This window comes from Phoxinus phoxinus, assembly GCF_949152265.1.
Source record: "Phoxinus phoxinus genome assembly, chromosome: 12".
Lineage (NCBI taxonomy): Eukaryota > Metazoa > Chordata > Actinopteri > Cypriniformes > Leuciscidae > Phoxinus > Phoxinus phoxinus.
This window is the reverse complement of record NC_136887.1, coordinates 30,924,639-30,948,158: the sequence shown is the minus strand read 5'-3', so window position 1 is coordinate 30,948,158 and position 23,520 is coordinate 30,924,639. Positions and strand designations below refer to the sequence as shown.

General features: G+C 39.4%; 1 protein-coding gene across 2 annotated transcripts in view; it reads right to left on the bottom strand.

Annotated features, from left to right (window-relative positions):
• The window catches only part of nrg2b (neuregulin 2b), a 73,100-nt gene that overhangs the window by 38,475 nt on the left and 11,105 nt on the right, over nt 1–23,520 (bottom strand). For both annotated transcript variants that reach the window (XM_079631355.1, XM_079631356.1), the window contains one exon: nt 3,863–4,025. In XM_079631355.1, coding sequence (XP_079487481.1) covers nt 3,863–4,025 — 163 coding nt within the window. The remainder of the gene's footprint in view (nt 1–3,862; nt 4,026–23,520) is intronic.

Here is a 23,520-nt window from a genome sequence, read left to right as displayed (position 1 = left end):
GTTGTTCCAGGACCAACAAAGGATGCCGGCCCAGGAATCTGTCCTGCTTGGCTTCATCACATCGTGCGTGGAGTCTCTAGTGGTGTCACCGTGATCCTCGTATTATCTCTCAGCCCTTCTCCTCGGGTCAGCATGTGGACAGCTCATTAGAGGAGTAAAGCTCTTGAAGGATCACATTCTGGAGCAGAACGCACAGAAAATGGCAGCTGTGTGTATCATCTTCTGTCCTTACTTTACCTCCATCATTATTAAACCATCCCTGTCCACGCTGTCAGCTCTTTCATTCACAGTTCATTGGAGTAAGTGTGTGTACGGATGCAAGCGCATGTCTCTGTGACTGTGGATCTGCAGCTTCAGCACACACACATTTGCAAAATTACACAAGGGGCCAGTGAACAGGCAATCCTGTTAGAGTGATCTGCTTTCTGTGGAAACGTGCACCTCAGCACTTTTTGCCAGAGAACAGACGAGGGCCGACGTGTTACGGGATGCCCTGAATTCTCCCGTATGTTCCCAGGATATTGAACGGCTACACGCGGACTGACGCTGACATCCGGACTGAATATACAGCTACTCGTACACTATTGATTTGTGTTACGAATGGCTAAATGACATTGATGCAATGTTACAGCAACATGCACAGCTCAGCTATTTTTTTTTACATCCCTTATCCAATTTTACAAAACGCCCCTTTCCCATATATTAAGGCATTTGCATGATTATGCAATTCTCACTGAAGACTAGTTTATCTAGACCCCAAGCGTATATAAACTTAGTCATTTGTTTTTTTTTCTTTTATTCCATTCTCCACCTACATACGCCTATGAGGGAAACATTGCGTGTTTGGGCCCACACACTCTCCCCTCTGAAACGCAGGCATCCCACGGTCCCATCGCGAGAGGGAAGCCAGGAAGGGAAATTACCCACAATTACCAGATGGAGCTTTCTTGAGATGGTAGATCAAAACCTGGTGCTGCTCAAATTCAGCAGGGAAGAATCTGTCACTCATTGTGACCCAAAAATTAAAACTCTGCCATCATTTACTCAACATCATGTCATTCCGAACCTGTATGACTTTCTTTATTCAACATAAATCTAATATTACAACCTACACCTGCACAAAATTACGTGACCAGATGAGTAAACTAAACTTTGGGGTCTGTAAGTATTTTTTATTTATTTTTTTGCTCTCCATTATGCACGGCTCTATTTGTTGTGTTAGGATGACAACGTTTAAAAGGTTACTTTCTTTACAGCCTAGTTATTTTTAGGCTGGCCTGCCTCAGCGGTCTAACAGTGCTCGTCAATGTCAAAATGATGGCCAATCAGATCAAAGAAGGCGGAGCTTACTGTTCACTGAAGACCAGTACCAATTCCACTGGCAAGCTTTAGTTATTACAGTGTAATATTTCAAGTCCCCCTAATTTTATCCCTTTAATGACATATTTAAAATGTTTTTTTCCTGTGAAAAAACTTTATATGCAAATGAGCCCTGTCTCCCCTCCAAACACCAGCTCAGAATACCTGATTCACTCGGTCAACTTTACTGTAGTAAACACTGCACAGTGGCAGGTGTAAATACTGGTTTAATTCAGCAGAATATGTTTGAACCAGAAACTGCTTCAGACGAAGAAGTGGAAGAGTGAATTATACAGACTCTATAAGTTGGTGACGCATCAGAAAGATAATGCATTTTATGTATCACTCTCTCTACAACTCTCTACAACGTCAGACACATAATGATAATAAATATGATTGATATTATTATGATTAACACTCAAACACATCTAAAACATAATAAAACTATTCTGTAATTTTATACTACTCTCATCAACTAAAATTAGGCATTTTGGTCTAAATGGATTATTGATGAAATGGCATGATGAAATATTGACAAAATGTAAAGGATATTTTCTTCAAAAGACAAAAACAATGACTAAGACAAAAGTAAAATAAACGAGAACCAAACGTCATTGGTTCGAGTGGGTTTAAAGGTGCAGTAAGCGATTTTTGAGAAACGTTATTGAAAGTGGATCCAACCGAGCAGCACAACACACTTGTAGCCAATCAGCAGTTGGGGGCGTGTCCACTCATGATGGGGGATAAGAGAGAGAATGAGCCAATCACCAGTTGGGGGCGTGTCCACTCATGATGGGGGATAAGAGAGAGAATGAGCCAATCACCAGTTGGGGGCGTGTCCACTCATGATGGGGGATAAGAGAGAGAATGAGCCAATCACCAGTTGGGGGCGTGTCCACTCATGATGGGGGAGGAGAGAGAGAGTGAGCCAATCAGCAGTTGGGGGCGTGTCCACTCATGATGGGGGAGGAGAGAGAGAGTGAGCCAATCAGCAGTTGGGGGCGTGTCCACTCATGATGGTGGAGGAGAGAGAGTGAGTAAGCCAATCAGCAGTTGGGGGCGTGTTCACTCATGATGGGGGAGGAGAGAGAGAGAGTGAGCCAATCAGCAGTTGGGGGCGTGTCCACTCATGATGGGGGAGGAGAGAGAGAGAGTGAGCCAATCAGCAGTTGGGGGCGTGTCCACTCATGATGGCGGAGGAGAGAAAGAGTGAGTAAGCCAATCAGCAGTTGGGGGCGTGTCCCCTCATGATGGCGGAGGAGAGAGAGTGAGCCAATCAACAGTTGGGGGCGTGTCCACTCATGATGGCGGAGGAGAGAGAGAGTGAGCCAATCAGCAGTTGGGGGCGTGTCCACTCATGATGGGGGAGGAGAGAGAGAGTGAGCCAATCACCAGTTGGGGGCGTGTCCACTCATGATGGGGGAGGAGAGAGAGAGTGAGCCAATCAGCAGTTGGGGGCGTGTCCACTCATGATGGGGAGGAGAGAGAGAGTGAGCCAATCAGCAGTTGGGGGCGTGTCCACTCATGATGGGGGAGGAGAGAGAGAGTGAGCCAATCAGCAGTTGGGGGCGTGTCCACTCATGATGGGGGAGGAGAGAGAGAGTGAGCCAATCACCAGTTGGGGGCGTGTTCACTCATGATGGGGGAGGAGAGCGAGAGAGTGAGCCAATCAGCAGTTGGGGGCGTGTCCACTCATGATGGGGGAGGAGAGAGAGAGTGAGCCAATCAGCAGTTGGGGGCGTGTCCACTCATGATGGCGGAGGAGAGAGAGAGTGAGTAAGCCAATCAGCAGTTGGGGGCGTGTCCCCTCATGATGGCGGAGGAGAGAGAGTGAGCCAATCAACAGTTGGGGGCGTGTCCACTCATGATGGCGGAGGAGAGAGAGAGTGAGCCAATCAGCAGTTGGGGGCGTGTCCACTCATGATGGGGGAGGAGAGAGAGAGTGAGCCAATCACCAGTTGGGGGCGTGTCCACTCATGATGGGGGAGGAGAGAGAGAGTGAGCCAATCAGCAGTTGGGGGCGTGTCCACTCATGATGGGGGAGGAGAGAGAGAGTGAGCCAATCAGCAGTATGTGAAAGTGCAAGGAGGGATACATTTCTGTCTATTTCTCACACAAAGCTATTATAAGACTGCGGGAGATTTGGATTATAGCGCACAAGTTATTTGGACTAATTTAGAGCTTGGCAGCATTCTGTCACTATGCTTTCATTATATGAAAAAGGGCAGTGTGAATATTCATCATAATTTCATAAAGAAACAAAATCATACAGGTTTGGAACAACATAAGAGCGAGTAAATGATGAAAGAGTTTTCATTTTGTGTGAACTGCTCCTGTCTGCATCTCTCTCTCTCCCTTCTGAAAGTCTATTTACAAACTGGGACAATCTTCTGCTCGAGTTGATGGGAGATGTATTTTTAATACCTCTGATGCCAAGAATAGTTCTGCCAACGTATGAGTAGTGTGTTTGCTTGTGCATCTGTGCGTGTTTGATGAGTCTTACTTATTGGATTTGATTTTGACGTCTTTCCTCTTGCGGAGCTGGCTGCCATCTTTGTACCAGTTGAAGGAGGGGCTCGGGTTGCCCACGGCTTCACACTTGAGAGTCAACTTTTTACCTTCCAGGAGCCACTGAGAATCCATGGGCTTCACCTTCGGAGCTGACGCTACAGACAGAAAAAACAGACCGAGAGTGAGTGGAAAAGAAAAGAAAAGCAGGTTTCCCCATAGGACAAAAAAGCACATGTTTTTTTCCCCTTTAATATCTCAGTTGTTTCTTGTAGACAACATTGTGATTCTTCTTCTTTGATTTATGATGATTTAAATATATCTAATATCCTGAAAAAACTCATTATCCTAAGGAATTTATGAGAAACATCTGAGACATAAGCTTAAATGAAACATAACTGAGAACTTCAGTAAGGAGCAAACTATGTGCAATAAAGCTTTGGGGTGGAGGTCAGATTGACTGAGGTGACATGAGGAGAAGAAAGAGATATTATTGGAGAAAGAAAAGAGAAGAGGAAAGAGGAGGGACAGATGGAGGGAAGAGAGAAAGAAGGCATGACGGCTAAAAATGCAGAGAAACGTGTTGAGAGACAGACGCAAACGGGAGGATGGAGAGAAGCAAATAGAAGAGTGGGAAGAAGGAAAGTGAGAAACGAAAGAGTGCGAGAGATTAATGGGGCTCATCTTCCAGCAGTTTATCACGGTAAAGTAATCCATCTAGCAATGAGAAACAAGCCCAATATTGTGAGCCATGTTATAACTACGAGCAGTTATAAAAATACAGTATATTTAGTGCAGCAAATAATAATCATCACAATTCTCTTTCTCTCTCACACACACGCACACACACACGCACGCACACACTTTTTACAATTTCTGTTATTGCAATTCTTCTTTTTCTCAAAAGTAATTCTTATAAGACTCATTGCTAACTTATTTCCTTAGATTTTGAGGTGAAATATTGTAAATATAATCCTCATTAAATAAAGGACTTCGGTTACAGTTTTGGACTGAAAACAACATGCAATAGCCGACTGTTCACTGTTTAACTGAGCGTGGCTCCATCTGTGGTGTTCTCCTTCTCTCTCTCTTTTCAGAGCAATACTTCATTCTGTCACATCCAGTGAAATCACACCTTCTTGTCTCCAGATGCTTCTGACACACACACACACACACACACACACACACACACACACACACACACACACACACACACACACACACACACACACACACACACACACACACACACACACACACACACACACACACACACACACACACACACACACACACACACACACAGCAAATCTTTAATACACACTTACACTTCTTGATTAAAACACACATAGTCCCTGTATGTACAGAAGCACACACAAGCATGTTTGACTTGTTATCACATGCCTGCACGTTGTAATTCCACTCGCGTGGACTCTGAGTATGGAGTACAAGAGGAAACCTTTACATGTCCAAGAGAGACTCGGGTCTGATTGCTCTGTTACAGAAACCCTATAACATTACTCCTGCTCACAGACAGCACAGTGAAAAACTCATTCTGAGTCCATCCAATCAGCTTCACTCATCAATAACAGCCAATCTGCTGCCTCGGCAACTAACACTTTACCAGGAATCTACCACTACTTCCGTGCACATCATTATTTCTTTAGAATTCGGAATTCATGTAGGCCTACCTTTAATCAAAATAACTTCCCCTTCCTCTCGCAGCGACATGTCACGTTTACTGGCACGAGGGCGGGGCAACCTGTCACTCACATGAGATCCACCAATAGTAAACCACAACCATCCAATCAATTCTCTATGGACAAATTCAAGTCCCGCCCATTTTTTCAGTTCCAGAAGCCGTTTCACTCGGACATACGGAAGAAAAGATGAACGCAACTTCTTCTAAAATCTATTAAAATGAATTGAAATAATTCTGAAATAAAATAAGTATTAAAAGCTTAAACTAAAAAACTTGACAAATATTTCCTTGTCAACTAATGCAGGCCTATAGCCTAGTTTAAGTTGAAGTACTAAAATGACTAAAAATAAAACTGAAATAAATATAAATAAATAAAAACTAACAAAAATTACAAAAGGACAACAAAATCATTAAAATTTAACTACAAAGAAAATTAAAACTGAAAAAAGAAAAATAGCTAATTCAATGTATTAATAAATACTACAATAAAACATACTATAATAACACTGCTCTGTGGCAATACCAAAACATTTTGTTTGAGTATCCCAATAAGCCACAAGTATAACCATATCCTTTAAAGCATTAAGTAAGAAAAATGCTTGACTTTGTTAGAATATCTGAGGAAAGGATATGGTTATTCTCTCTTTTCTAGTTGGGCTTCTGCTACTTTTTATTTAAAAGACAGTGTGTACATGTGACAGGAAAAGACTCAAACTTACCAGAGCATGCTGTCCACTACACATCAATCCCAGACGACAGGCACTGTATATCAGGAGTTTCTTTTTTATAAATCACTGAACTATCAGCAACCCAAAAGGGAAGAATTGGGGACAAATGTCCAAAAGAAGAAAGAATAAGAGTTTCATGTTCATCATGGAGTTGATTTCTGCTTGATCAGTAAATCCAAGTATAAACAGAAAGGCACGAACGCACACACTGATAACAGTGACAGCTCACATGAAAGATAGTCTTTTCCTCTCTCGACCCAACGCTCTTTCTACTCGCTTTGATAGTCCTGGAAGTCTTTTATTAGAAATAGTATTTCCGTCCCTCGTTCCGCTCTCTTCCTTCTTCCACAGAAACAAAGCCTATGAGATGAAACTGACTGTCTGTCTACAACAAGATCAGACCTCTTTCTGCAAATATTAAAGGAAAAGAGCTGTCTCTCCCTTTCAAAACTTTAACTTATCAAGCATGTGAACTTATAATCAAAATTGGGGGATCCAGATGTTAATGTTTTATAATCTGAAAACACACTGATCAAGCACAAGTTTTCTTTTTTAAGAAGTCTCTTATGCTGAACAAGGCTACATTTATTTATTAAAAACAGTAATAATTTGAAATATTATTACATTTTCAAATTCATCCTTGCTAAATAGAAGTAGTGTTTTTTTCTAAATGCAATGCAATTCACCTTTGGCTAAGCCCCGCCCCCCTTAGTTACTGTCGCTATGCCCGACAAGCTATGCCGCTCTCACGCCACACCACCATGTTCTCACGCAGTGAAAAATACATCGTAGAGCAGAGACTGACAACACGCTGACAGACAGGACATACCAGGTTACTCTTCGGTTACTTTTGATATTAAACATATTAAACAAAGTCTCACCTTTCAAATTTGGCCATTTTTGTAAAAGAAATTTAAACAATAAATACCGTTTTGTGTCTGTCAGATCTGTAGAGCATCAGTTAAAGCTGCTCGTGAACCGATCATCTCTTCCTTCTAGTTCATTTATAGCATCAAATAAACATGAATGTTCGTAAGGATGAATGTTGTTTTAACCGCGGAAAGACGTCAGTACACTCCGTTTTTTCAAGTTCAAATTCTCCCATGTTAATCTACTAACTCTCCTGACTGCTTTGTCCGACAAAATGGCGGATGACGAAGTATGATTGGTCAGATCACCTGTCAATCAAGCTCCCTGCGAAGGGTGTCAGTGAATCACAAAGATAGCAACAGCCAACTAAAGAAAAGATTATTATTATCAATCAAAATGAAATTTTCAATGACCAATTCTTAAAATTGATGTTGATTACATCCTTGCTTTTATGCATCTCAACTTTTACTTTAGTTGAAAATCAAAGTTTGGCTAGGGAACTCAAAGTTACAGCAAACCAGTTCCTTTGTCGTAGGAACAAAAATATATAGCCTACTTTTAATGAAATAATGGCTTTAGAAAAATGCCTGACACAAGACTAATGTAAGAGTCTAACATCACCAAGGTGTGTGTGTGTGTGTGTGTGTGTGTGTGTGTGTGTGTGTGTGTAAGGTTGCAGTTGTGCATGAATGCTTTTGCTCAAATCAGCATTTTCTGATGGCGTTTTATCACCGACCACCCCTCTCTCTTTCTCCTTCAAGGTTCAAATGTACATCTGTCCAACAGAGCACGCACACACACCATCACACACACATTTTATAAAGCAGAATACTGTGAAAATAAGCTGAATGAAGCCCAGACGCTCATATGACACGGCACAGAAAAACATTAACACTCATTAACACTTGCATGCAGGAGCATCTGTTATATTACACAAAGCCTTCACACACTTTCTATTCATCAAACATGCATCATGGTTTCCACAGAAATGTTAAGAACCACAACAGTTTTCAACATTGATAATAATAAGATTTTTTTTTATTAGAATGATTTCTGAAGGATCATGTGACACTGAAGACTGGAGTAATGATGCTGAAAATTCAGCTTTGATCACAGGAATAAACTACATTTTAAAGTACATTACAATAGAAAAGAGTTATTTGAAAATATTACAGAAATTTGTATGAAATTTGATATTTCTCAATATTACAGTTTTTTTCTGTATTTTTGAGTATAATAAACTTACAGTATGAGACAGGGCTGCTCAAGAACGGACAACTAACTCAATCTAAGCTGTCACTGGTAACCATCACATAACCGCATCTCTCTTCCAGACGACTCAGCTGGAAAGATACCAAAAAAGACACTTCAGATTTTTATTAAAAACAAACCCATGGGGACAAAGCAGCGACTGTTAAACTTGTCCAGCAGTGGAGGAAGAAATCTGAATCTGAAAACAAACCTGATGTTGCAATAAGAAACAAAATGTGATATAAAACACAGCACCAACCACTGGGACGCTCGATAGAAAGCCAACAGTTACAGATAAATAAAGCCTTTGTCGAAGGAAGAAAAATACATAAAATTTTAAAGAAATAAAGCAACAAAAAAAAATACAGTTTATGGCTGCATGGAGAAATATTTATGGATGTGGCAAAAAAAGTAGTTTTAGTGGATGAGCCAAATCCGATGTTGCAATATGAAACTCAATGTGATAAGAAAAAAATCCCTGCACGACCCTCGCCATATAATCTGAAGAAAGATCTTAATGTCTGCATGAACAATTGCGCTTTCCAGAAAATGTCTGAAACCAAAACACATGAAAAAATAATAATCACAAATGAGATCTCTCAGTTTCTCAGAGACGGCTCTAAGATTTTCCCCTGACAGGAGACATTAGTCGCTTGTCTCATCTGGAGTTCCAGAAGAGATCAACTCAAATTTGCAAAATCAGAGATCTCAATATGAACTCAAACATTTCTTATCACATTCTTCCTTTTATAGCTCTATACTCTTACTTCATGACATCGCTCTATAGAAACTTGATTCTCATTGGTCAACTATTTTTTAATAATGACAATGTATAATTTAAGTCTTATTCTGTTCTGTTTGAGCTAATACAATAATTTCCAATCAGATTAGTATTTTTGATGCCCTTGTTTTTACTTATTTATTTGTAAAACTGTCTCACATTGTCTTTATTTTGCTTCAATAACCATCTAACTGTAAATTATTATCTCGTAAATATCAACGATCATCTCATTTGAACTTTTTTAAGCTAAGGTAGTTTAGAGAAAAGTTGCTACATTTCACAGCCGTTCAAACGTTTGGGGTCAGTAAGATTTAAAAAAAGAAAAGAAAACAGAAAAAAAAGAAAATAAATTAATACTTTTAATCAAGCATTAATCAAAAGAGACATAATGTTACAAAATATTTTTTTATAAATGCTGTTTTTAAACTTTTTATTAGTAAAATGCATGATGATTTCCACCGATATATGAAGCAGCACAACTGTTTCAACATTGATAATAATCAGAAATGTTTCTTGAGCATCAAATCCTCATATCAGAATGATTTCTGAAGGATCATGTACACTGAAGACTGGAGTGATGATGCTGAACATTCAGATTTGATCACAGGAATACATTATTTGATCAGATAAATGTAGCCTTGTTGAGCAGAAGAGACTTCTATCAAAAATCTTGTAGTAAATAAAACAGAACTCCATTAATGCGAGAATAAATCTCTCTGAGATGTAACTATTCCCTGCATGGGAACAATAGTGCAAAACGGCAGAATGTCTCAGCGAACGCAGAGCTTGAGATATAAAGTTTCCACAGTTCTCTGGAAACAAGGTCAAATTTAACATGCTTTAGACGGCTTGCAGTTTTCAGTTCAGCTTTACGCCAGAGCTCAGATATCCCACGCCTTTACTCTTTCCTTCACACACGCACACACACACACACACACGCACACACACACACACACACACACACACACACACACACACCGCTCATTCTCCACAGCTTAATCACAGTACTTGCGCACTACAAAAACATAATTTTCTCAATCAGTGTGTTTTCCAGTAAAAATATAAACACATCCTTAAGACAAGCTAGATTTCCCCGAGAAGCAAGCCTGCGTAAGACTTTCAGAGAATCAATCTTGCATTAAGTGTATTTGTCTTACCCCACTGGCACTTTTGTCTTATCTTGCACATAAATCGAATGAAATATATGCTTAAAATGCTTTATCTTTAAATATTGGATTACTTTGCATGATTAGATGTGTTTACTGTAAATCAAAACAACACAACTGATTAATACAATGATTTTTTTGCAGCGCTCACGACATCTCACCCCTCTTTTTTCCCTCCCGTGGTCCATCTTTCCTTCTCCTGTCACTCTTTCTCCTTTGCTGCTCTTTCTCTCTCATCCTCCTGCAGTTGCGGTAGCTGATCTCCCTCATGCTGAGACAGGATTATGAAGAGTAAGCTATGAAGACAGGACGTGTGTGTGCGTGTGTGTGTGTGTGTGTGTTTCCACACTATAACTGTAGGACAGTCCCACCCCTCATCACACTCAGCAGGGATACACCTACTGATAGGTGGGGAGTGTTGGGAGATTGTTGGAAAGAAGAGAAACAAGTTGCGAGCTCACAAGAGAGGACCGAGTACAGAGAGACAAACAATAGAGCCAAGCTGGGGAGAGAGACATGGGAACATGGATGAGAAGAGATAATTAGAGGATCGATTAAGTATATCTGGGCCTCGTGGGAGAGTAGGAGACAAAACCAGCCATAGAGGAATCTGGATCAGAGTCAAAATAACAAAATAACACAAAATACAAAGTGAATTAGAGTGGTATAGCTCACCGGTTCAAGATCTAAACTGGTAAATATGCAGAGTCCTGGTTAATAACCTTTAACCAGCTAGGCAATGTTGGTGCAGTTACATTTCAAACTTGCTAAAAGGAATATGAACAAACAAGTTCATACCAGCTTTAGTTGTTGGTTGAATACAATGGAAATTAAATACAAAGATTTACAGAAAATACAGATTTTCATATAGTTTTACCTCGACCAAATATTGTCCTTTCCTAACAAGAAAGCTTATTTATGCAGCTTTTAGATTATATATAAATCTCAATTTGAAAAAAAAAAAGACCCTTATGACTGGTTTTGTGATCCATGGTCACAATTAAGAACTTTAAAGGCTAATTTGTCATCACATTTCTACTTTTAAACTCTCTGCTGCATTTAACCCTTAGACTTCCATTAGCTGCATTACTGAAGAATCAATTATCCTTTGTTTTTACAAACTGATAGATTGACATCACTCAGTTTATAAAAACAAAGAAAAATGTATAATCTGTAATTGACAGCCACAGATGTTGCTAATAGAGCTTAATTTGTTTTTAACCCAAAGCATTCCTTTAATTGGGTTTCATCTAGAGTTAATGACAAAAACAGATTTGCGTTTTTCGTGTACAGACGACAACGTTGTCAAAACGATTCTCGTTCACACGGATCCTCGAAAACGACTAAAAACGCTGTATTCTGCTGCCAGGCCAGTAGTTGGCGATGTCACTTTGCAAAGAAACACTACATGCCTATAGACTGATAGTCACCACATATTCCTGTTTTTGTAGTTTAAAGAAGAGTTGACAAAAACTTGCACTATGAAACCAGTTTTCAAAAGTTTGCGTTTTCAGGCCCCTGATACGCCATTGTCGTGTAACTAAATGGCCAAATTGCATAAAAAAAGGTTTCCATTTGTAGTAAAAAATAACAACAACAAAAAAACACATAAAACACGCCACTATAAAGCTATGTTAACTGTTTTTACAAAGCAGGGACTGACGCAAACTTAAAAGAGTTGTGTAAATCCTCACATAGTTCATCTGGCAGTACATCAGATCCTAACAGCCCCGCGGTCAGGACAGGGAGGTGAGCGGTGCGGAGGTCACTCATGTACATCTGTTAAAAAAGTGGCCTATCCTCTGTAACCCTTATACGACCTTGCAGAGACACATCTGTGATCTCATCTCCACTGCAGTCCTCATTACGACCCTGAGTATCTGCAATTTAGCAATCAATTCACATTAGTGTCTCATTGCCTCGCTCTCTCTCTTTCCTCCACAAAAGATCCAAACTATAGCGATTGGAGTAGTTGACTAGCTCGACCAGTGAGTCTATTTAGCTTTAACATTTAGCAACGGTGCTTTGAAGGGGTGGTATAATGCCCCCTTTTTACAAAATGTAAAATAAGTCTCTGTTGTCCCCAGAGTGTGTATGTGAAGTTTTAGCTTAAAATACCCCGCAGATTATTTTTACAGCATGTTAAAGTTGTCCTTTTTTGAGGGTCAGTAAAAACACATTGTTTCGTGTGTGTCCCTTTAAATGCAAATGAGCTGCTGCTCCCGGCACAGAGGGCGGAGCTTCAAGAGTGTGTGTTGTTAGCAGCTGTGATTACCTCACGCAGACAAGCACTAAAATGACAGAAACTGTTCAGCCTTTTATGTTTAAACTGGAGTCGGACAATAATGGAGAGACTCGAGAAGAAGTGACAACATGTAGAATGCAACAGTTTGTTTCTGAAAGGTTAGTTGATGAATTTATGTTGCTGATCTGGAGTTAACTATCTTCAAGTCTTTGATTAGCATATTCTGTCATGATAATCTAAAAAAAAAACGCTCGCCTACAGTGACATGCTATTGCATTTATGTTACGTACTGTATTGCATGTGAAAAGACGGATGCTAAAGTTTGAGCAGACTCACAAATGAGCTCGACTACAACAACTCTCCCTCTTCTCGACATGGACTGTGTGTTCCCGGGGGCGGGGTTAATGTAAATTCTAGGGTTAGTGATGTCACTAAACCCGGATGAATGTCGTGTAGTCCCTTCCAGCGTTTTGTTGTAGTCCTTAAAAAAACTATTTCTTTAAAAGCAAATATCTTCCTTTGCTTTAAACTTTGAGCGTTGTAACTTTGCAGATGTTGTTTATGCTCAAAAAGCATACATTACACACTAACTAAAGTTAGAAAAATTAAATCATAATCAAACACCCCTTTAAGGGGATGAATTTCAAGATGCAACTTCTCAGTGAGGGTTTTAGTGTGCTGACGGCATACAGTACTTAAAATAACAGTAACTTTTGTACAAACAGCAACAGTTGGAACCCCTTCTGAGAAGATGCATCTCTAAATGCATCCCCTTCAAAGTGGCTCACCTCTAAATTCATCTCTAAAAGCTGTGATCTTTTGTAACAAAATCAAAGAAGTCAGTCAGACGACATCAAATTAAACATGTTGGTCTATATACACACTGCAAAAAACAAACATATTCTTAGTATTTTTTTTCTTAAAATATCTAATAAACAAGATGCATTTACTCGAGCAGCAACACTGTATTAGATATTAAGACTTGTTTCAGATAATTAATCTTTAAAGGGGCTATATGTTCGTTCATACCGCTGAAAATATATTTCCAACTTCTTTTAATTCAAGCTAAGAATGAAAAAGAACTTTGCCGTGAGTATTTTAGGGTGTTGAGTCATGTTCAGTCTCTTGTACGTTATGTGTGCACCACGAGTGCGAGCACAAGCAATAAGTTCACTTAACGGCCACCTGTGTCACTAAAAACATGGGTTTCTGAATTCTACATATAGCCCCTTTACAGTAATATGAGCGAATTATACTTACTTGTATTAAAAATGTACACTCTGAAACAAGTCTTAATATCTTATGCGGTGTTGCTTCTTCAGTATATTTATTTTAAGTATATTTTTATTCTTTTAAGTATTATTTTAAGTATAACACGTGTTCTGTTCCACTATATGCAATGTGTTGATCTTCATCCTCAGGTTGTCAAACTAAATATTAAATGAGATATTCTCTGCCAGGTGTAACTAACAAGTTTGCAAATTTTGCTTAAATTAAGCTAGTCGAGAAGGTCAATATCTCTGAGGTGGGACAGGCCAAAATCATAATTTTAAAGGGATTCATTTGATGTGTTAAACCTATAGCCTACTTTTCGGTTAACTTTATTTAGATAATAGTTTATTTAATATGCTATAAAAAAGAAACAAGACACTCATGGAAGTGCCAACTTTGCACTTTTTTGATACCAGTACACATCAAAACATCACATAACTCACTACTGCTGTGAAAACCAGCAATACATTAAACATTTTTGAGTATTCACACTGTTTTTCTTCTTCCAAGATTTGAGAAACACAGTGATGGTAGTGGCCAAGTGCGATCTGTGTTTCTACATATGCGATATAGTGAGTTGTTTAGATTTTCACTCTTTCTATAACAGGAATAGCTTCTGTCTCCTGAGACCCTCTTTCTCTCTCCCTCCTTCAATCTAGGAAGAAAAGACCTGGGCCATACTGACACTAATACTTTGGATGAAGTGAAACTCACCCAAGTGTGCATGCAAGCGTACACACACACACACACACACACACACACACACACACACACACACACACACACACACACACACACACACACACTTAATTGACATACACACTCATTCTCTCAGAGGAAAGGATGAACAGTGAGCTTGATAAGAGTAACATGAAAGCTTGTCTGAGACACGCCTGAAAGAACAGCAGTAAAAAGCTAATATCTGGTGTGTGTGTGTGTGTGTGTGAGAGAGAGTGTGAGTGAGTGAGTGAGTGAGTGAGTGAGTGAGTGAGTGAGTGAGTGAGTGAGTGAGTGAGTGAGTGAGTGAGTGAGTGAGTGAGTGAGTGAGTGAGTGAGTGAGTGAGTGAGTGAGTGAGTGTGAGTGAGTGAGTGAGTGAGTGAGTGAGTGAGTGTGTGTGTGTGTGTGTGTGTGTGTGTGTGTGTGTGTGTGTGTGTGTGTGTGGGTGGGGGGGGGGGTCAAGTCTACAACACAGCCTTTCTGTTAACTGCACTTATGAAAGAATGACAGTGGCTACAGAGAGAAAAGAAAGGGGGGGGGGGGGGGGGGGGGGTGCTTTGAACTGTCCCTTTAAACCTGCCTTTAAAAAACCCCAGCATTTATCTTAATAAAGACAGCACAGACTTATATATTGTTTTATATACAGTAACATTTTTTAGTTTTATCATTTATATAAATTATTCGTTAGTTAGTTAGTTAGTTAGTTAGTTCACCACCAGAAATGACCACATATCATCAGGTTCACTTGCAGTCCCTCACACACATAAGCTCGACATATGGCCATACGTGACATGGGTGCAGTGTGTGCCAGCTCTCTGTGACACTTGTGTGAGAGAGAGAGAGAGAGAGAGAGAGAGAGAGAGAGAGAGAGAGAGAGAGAGAGAGAGAGAGAGAGAGAGAGAGAGAGAGAGAGAGAGAGAGAGACTCTGTCAGACAGACAACAGACCAGAATGAATGTGCACAATGATACTGACAGCCAAAAGAGGGCATCTCTCTCTCCCTCACTTTTTCCATCTGTTTGTGTCAGAGGGAATCTGTAGCTATCGGTTTCTCCAAAAACAGAACAAAAAAGGGGAACAAAGCACTAGATGACAAATCTTGCAAGAAAGAGTTAAACTGTAGTGGAAGTTGAATTTATTCAGCTAAGCCTTCACAATTAAAATGTTTCCATGTCTATGTTTCCATGTTCCAACCACTGATGATTGTTTTGCATGACTTTATGAAACAGATGACATGGTTAAGATGTCCAAGAATTGCAGACAGACTCTGAATCACACAGCTCACTTTAAAACCAAAGGTATAAATGCATATATAATACACATCCATAGACAGATTGGATAGGACAGCAAAGGAAGCCCACAGAGAAAGAGAAACAGACCGCATTAAGACACGAGAAACCAGAGAGAGAGAGAGAGAGAGAGAGAGAGAGAGAGAGAGAGAGAGAGAGAGAGAGAGAGAGAGAGAGAGAGAGAGAGAGAGAGAGAGAGAGAGAGTGAGGCTGGCCTAATAAGTTGGCTTAAGAAAATTCCACCAGAGAGAACATACTGGAAAAAGAAAATCATTGCCCATGCTTACATAATATCACATACAAGAGTAATAAATAAGAAATGTATTATTTATCACATTTTTAATCTGTCTGGCAGTGTTTGTAACGCCACATTACTACATAGTAATTAAAAAGATGGAAAAGGGAATAAATTGTGACCAGTCGCATCCCCTAAAATATATACTATGCCTTACAAATTCATACTGTATGAAGTTTAACCCTATATATATATATATATATATATATATTTATATATAGGACAGCTATCCTTATATCCTTATAAATTCATAGGTACAGTATATATATATTAAATATATGTATAATATTAATAATGAAAAAATATTATAAACACACATTTTTGTTTCATGGCTTTCTTATCACATGCCAGCAAAATGTGTTCATATTGATATGCCGGATCAATGGTGTGTGTGTGTGTGTGTGTGTGTGTGTCTGTGTGTGTGTACTCAGTATTTGAGCAGACTGCATGCAGTTTCACAAATACATCTTGTGATCAAAGTATAATGAGTACATATATATTACATATATATACTGTATATATTGTTGGTGAAGATGCATGCATCAAATACTGAGTCATGACAGGGATATTTGAAAATGTTGGCCATTATCACTTAGTATTAGTTTAGTCATCACGACACTCTCGAGTGTAAATTCAAGCTGAGAGCATTGCATTGTAGGATACAATATTCCACACAGTGTGTTCTGGTTGTACAGTGTATACTGCACGTTTTGGCAAAATGAGTGTGTCACACTGTACACAGTGTACATGTTGCAAAAACAGAATAAGTAGTATGGCAGTGTGCCATTCAGAACATGGCCATTGACTGTAGAGTCTTGAAAGGACTCTTAACCGCTGATCTGTCCGCCTACCGTGTTTGGGAGAGCACTACACATGTGCACATCACTGTCAGGTGGGAACTGAAAGCATATCAAGCCTGTGCATTTATGGTGATTTGGAAATTCACATTCATGACAGCAGAGGTAAAAAGCACACTATCCAACTAGGTTTTAAGAAGAGAGTTATGCTTGCACACCCATACAAAACTTGCCACTAAGGTATTCAGGGTGGTTGCCAGGGAGGTGATATGCAGTTGCTAGGGTGTTCTGGGTGGTTGCTAGAGCGTTGCTAGGTGGTCCAAGTCAAAACAACCCACTTACTTTTCTATGGCATTCTGGCCTCTACTTCAGTGCAAGTGTGTGTAAGTGTGTAAGTCTTGGATTTATCATGCACAAAATCCCTTAAAATCAAGCACAACTAACACTTTTTAGGTGACTAGTTTGCAGATGCACTTTTGCCATTTTTGTCCCATTTAATGCAGATTACAATAAAAACCCTGTTCCATGTAAGCATCTTATGTTCAACAACACAATTTTACTAACTACTGATCAGAACAACCAACCGTAAATTGCTCAGGAATGACTTTGTCTGGAACACTAATATTTTGCCATTTAAAAGGACCAACGCTAAAGTAAGATAGCTGGGAAAATAATTATTTTCGGCAGCCTCTGGGACATGCGGGCACATATGAGAATAAACCACTCCACGTGAGAGCTGCAGCGCCATGACAGGGTTTATTTCCCAGCCTGTCACAGTTCATTCCTCACATGGGGAATGCTGGAAAGTGGGAATATAACATTTTGAATATTAAATTGGGGCATGGTGCATCATACATATGAGTGAATTGGTTATGCAATTCCTATGATTTTGCCAACGTATGTTTTTTCCTGGAACAATATTCCTGTCAAAGTCCACCAGTAACACTATCCACAACCATTACCTTAATCATTAAAAACTAATACAATCTCAAATAAATTAGTTGCATTTTGAAAAAAATAATTTAGCAGTTTTTGTTATACAGATTTATTATATACACTAAACTCTCAAAAAAATGCTGGGTTGTTTCAACCCATGTTTGGGTCAAATTTGGACAAACCCAACCAAGGGTTTACATTTTTAAATTCAAATGTAAACCCAACGGTTCCGTTTTTCCATATTTGACCCAAACATGGGTTGAAACCCATCATTTTTTAGAGTGCAGTATAATTTACACGAGTGTACTGTACGTATGCAGATAAAGTTGGAGATAATATATAGCCAACTTTGCATAGGCAGCTGTGTGATAATACAGTTTAAATGCATACAGAAGATGCTGCATGTTGTGTAAGCGATGTGTGATGTGATAGTAGGATGTTGCTTGAACTCAGCCCTACTGGAACCGAACACACACCACCAGCGGCCAATCAGATGGTCCGATCTCCTCCAGCCTTCCATCAAGGGTTGCGCTCTCAAGGTCAGCTGACTTGCTCTCACACACACACACACTTACTCTTTCATTCTCACATATGTCCTCTCTCGCTCCATCTTTCACACACTTCTCTCCCCTCCCCCCGACTTGGTTCTTGCCCTCCAGAAGCGAACGGATCGTTCATATCTTAACAAGTACTGTTATTCAGCACAAGCAATTTGTAGCAGAGCACTCAAATCAAACGCCACAACACCGACCTGCCTGACCACACACACACACACACACACACACACACACACACACACACACACACACACACACACACACACACACACACACACACACGCACACGCACACGCACACACACACACACACACACACACACACACACACACACACACACACACATCAATGTCATAGTTTGTGTTTGCACACAGTGCAAGACACATTTGGTCTGTTTATTATTATTATGAGACTGCAGATTTCCATTTTTGTGTAAGACAGAAACACCTCTATATCTGTGTGTGAGATCGGTGTGATATCTGCAGCACGCAGCTGTCACCATGGTAACCACTCTTGAGAGAGAGCGAGAGAGAGAGAGAGAGAGCGAGAGAGAGAGAGAGAGAGAGAGAGAGAGGGAGAGAGAGAGTAGAGAGAGAGAGAGAGGGAGAGAGAGAGTAGAGAGAGGGAGAGAGAGGGGGGAGATGGGAGAGAGACATAGACAGAATAATTACACAATTATACAATTAAAGAAGCAGCTAAAACGTTCTCCAGTGGACGCTGGTTCTGCAGCTCCATCCGTCCCGCAGTTAAAAGGAACAATGAGTGAAACGGTGACCTTTGACACGTACATCGCTCCGCTGAGCAGCTTTCTGCTCTCTCTGTGTCTCCTGTCACCTCTCCAGGGTGGAGGGAATAAGAGTTCACTACTCGATAGCACCGGCAGCACACAATTTCACTCAAGAGTCATTGTGACTGTGAGTTTAAACACACATGCACAAATACACACACACCTGATTCATTAGTGTTACAAAATCCATAACTATATTTGTACTCTCATTTTCTATTTCCAATTTTACTTATTTTACTTATGAGCTATAAATAATATAATTCATATTTTCTCATTTTATTTGTCTTATCTTGTTATCTTGTTTGTCTAGTGCAGAATGAGTAAAGCTGTGTGTTGTTAGGATGACAAAAAAGTTTTAAAAGTAAAAATTTTAAGCTGCTCTGCCTCAAAATGGTCGAGGTGGCCAATCAAATCAAAGAAGGCGGGGCTTACTGTCACTGTCACAAAGCAACGAGCACCGACAGTAATAGAGTATCTAGTGATGCAAACTACTCAACATTTTGTGAAATTTTGAATTGAAAATATGCGATCATGATTCATGTAATTCGTAAATGATTGTGAAGAGACAAGAAACATTTGCGTTTTCGAAATATTAGACATACGAATAAAAGTGAATGTGTGCACATTTTAAAATAAAATATTATTTGCAAATGGTTTAGATTGATTACTTCATATTAGACCTATAACTTATTTTACCACTTTTATTTATTTATTTATTCCCTTAAATACCTTTTAATCCTTTAATTATTTCATTCCATCATTATTATAATAATTATTTATTGAATAATAAATAATAAAGTCTTACTGTGATACATTCATTTTGTTTGGACAACCACATCTTGTTTTCTAACATTAACAAAATTCAGACAAAGAAATCTGAAGAAAAATAAATAAAAATAGTTACCACAGTAATTTAATGCTGGTTAACACAATAAATGTTCCAGGAATAATATCAAATAGTAAAAGATTTGAAAATGAAGTGAGCTTGACCTTCATTCTCCACGTTGTGGACAGAAAAGTTTCAAAATTGGGTGCCGGCGGTCCTTCAATCCACCAAGACTCACATCCAGGTCTTAGATTTACAGTTAGTTTCTAATTGAATATCCTGATTCACTATAATATGTCAACCAAGTCTGCATTTATTTGATTAAAAAAATACAGCAAAAACAGGATTATTTTTTAAATATTATTATTTTCTCTTTGAATCTATTGTAAAATGTAATTTATTCCTTTGATGCAAGGCTGAATTTTGTCCAGTCTTCATTGTCACATGATCCTTCAGAAATCATTCTAATATGATGATTTGCTGCTCAAGAAACATTTATTATTATCAATGTCAAAAATGGTAATTTCATGAATAGAAAGTTCAAAAGAACAGCATTTATTTGAAACAAAAAATCTTTTGTAAAATGATAAATGTATTTACTGTGACTTTTGATCAATTTAATGCATTCTTGCTGAATAAAAGAAAATCTTACTGAAGAAAGGAAGAACGAACCCTCATGAATTTACTATTATTTTACAGTAGTAAGTACAGGTTCATAGCTTAAGTAACTGTGGTGTTTTGGTGGACCTATTTTTGTAAGGTACTGTAAGATGAGGTGCAGCGTGTGCTTTACACATGGGATCTATACTCCATAACATATGGAGTCCCGATGGAGCCCGCAGAGGAAAACCAGCTGCTAATTAAAACAAAAAAAGACAGAAAAAGTTGACACAGCAAGTCTATCTGAGCCAAATGAGAAGAGCTTACACTAGCATCACCTCAACATAAGCACCCCATCACAGCGTATTAACACTACCTGGCAAAGACACTCATGCAAACTATGTTTTACATCCTCTCAATCACATACTCTATGCAAACACATGATCACAAATGCAATGCATTTCGAAATATGTCAGACAATGTGCAAAGTTTTTATAGCTGGGTATTTGAATAACAACACATTTGGTTTAATGGCACTAGGGTTGCCAGATCTGTGCAACAAAAGTAGCCCAAAAATAGCCCAAAGCGATTTTCAGGTGTTGGAGCACCAAAATCGTACTGGGGTGGAAATCAACCAACGGCAACCACTTAAAAGTAGCCCAATTCCATGGACAACATGCAGACTTGGCAACACTGAATTGCACAGACATCTGAAGGAAACTCCATCGCCCCCTTGAGTCGGGAGGTCTGTTACCGCCACAGCAATCAGACCTCTAACTAATGCCAAGAGATCTGGTAACCGTTGCAGTTTATTACAGTCAGTCAACCACCCACAAGAGGAGACCAACATGCACAGCGACAAACTAGTTCTCATTTTTATATTTGTCTCGAACAATATACTATATATAAACTATATTTCAAAATATCATGTTGATAAGGTGCCAGTGCTTTTTTTTAACAAGTTCTCTGTATGAAGTGTGACTTACACACCAAAAATATACTTTCAAAGTTGCTTCTGTGATGCCACGGCACTTAAGTTTGCATATGAACGGTGCAACCAGTTATATTAAGAATATGCAAAACTATATATTTTCAAGTTAGTGGATTGCCTGACTAGTTGAACAATTGGTCGTGAAAAGTGGAAGCCCTGTATGGTTAGGCTGGTTTATGGTTCACCTGACCCTGATCTGATGCGTTTTCTTCGGGAGGGTTTACAAAAGAAGTGGGTAAATATATTAGGGCCCTATAAAATACTATTTATTTTGTCCGAAATTGCATTTTCATGTTTAACTTGTCTGTAAAGTTTTATTCAAGTCCCCGGTTTTCCCCTGGAATTGGGCTACTTTTACATTGTTGCCGTGTGTTAAAGTTCGCTCCTCCATTTTTATGACTGAATTCTGGCCATGTTTTCCACCTTGCAGAAATCAAAGGCCCCTAATATATAATATATGTGGTATAGGATATGCAATATGATTAAACAGAACACAGGAATCACAAAATGCATTCATATTTTTAACTGAAAAACAAAACTAAAACTGAAACGCTTACGGTGGGGCATGGATGAGGGTTTTGCAGTGTTGACTAACAAATAAAGCACAGCAAGCTTAGTAACGCACAAGTGCTAAAAATATCAAAGCTACAAACATATACGAAAAAATCTAGACCTCACTAATTGACTAGCCGAACATCACGACCCATCCCTAGTTAATATGGCCGGCACCAAAAATACACGTCGCAGATGCAGCGTGTATGTGTGTGTGTGTGTGTGTGTGTGAAACAGGCCCTAGTGTGATTGTCTCAGAAATGAGCTCGGCTGAGTCGACCTGCTTACCTGAGTCAATGTGTTTCTATCAGTTCATTTCAATTAGACATTCCTGACACATCTCTCAGAGCTGAGGATAGCGTGAATGAGGGCTGAACGAGCGAGAGAGAGAGAGAGAGAGAGAGAGAGAGAGAGAGAGAGAGAGAGAGAGAGAGAGAGAGAGAGAGAGAGAGAGAGAGAGAGAGAGAGAGAGAGAGAGAGAGAGAGAGAGAGAGATGGGCACAGTAAGTGATGAATAGTTGATGAGATGCTCGCAGGCAGAGCAGAAAGGGGAAAGCTATTCTCTTTACTCTCCCTCCCTCTCTTTTTCTCGTGTGCAGCCCCCCTCCCCCTTCAGTGCATCTGCTTTTCTCTTTATACCACTCTCATTTGCTTACCTTCTCCCATCCCCTGTTCCACTCGTTTTTCCCGCAATAGCATCTCTTGTGCTCCCTTTCTCTCTTTCAGTAATAACTCCCCTCCTACTTTTCTACAGATGTGTAATATCAGGAGCGTGCTGGCTTTATAACACACACACTCTCACACACACACACACACACACACACACACACACACACACACACACACACACACACACACACACACACACACACACACACACACCTTCCTGCACAGTGTCTTTAAAAGGATAGTTCACCCAAAAATGAAAATTCTGTCATTAATTACTCACCCTCGTGTCGTTCCAAACCCGTAACACTTTCGTTCATCTTCAGAACACAAATGAAGATATTCTTGATGCAATCTGAGAGCTTTTGTCTCTCCATAGACAGCTACACAACTACCTGACGCTTGAAAAAGTTCATAAAGAGATCGTAAAACTAATCCATATGAATTGGGTGGTTTAGTCAAAATTTTCTGAAGAGACTTGATCGTTTATATGATGAACAGATTGAAATTAGGCTTTTATTCACATGTAAACATTGATCAACTCACACATCAGTTGTGATAAACGGAAGATCAATGTTCGCTTGATGTGCGAGAACCAATGAGGTTCATTCTCATGTTACGCATC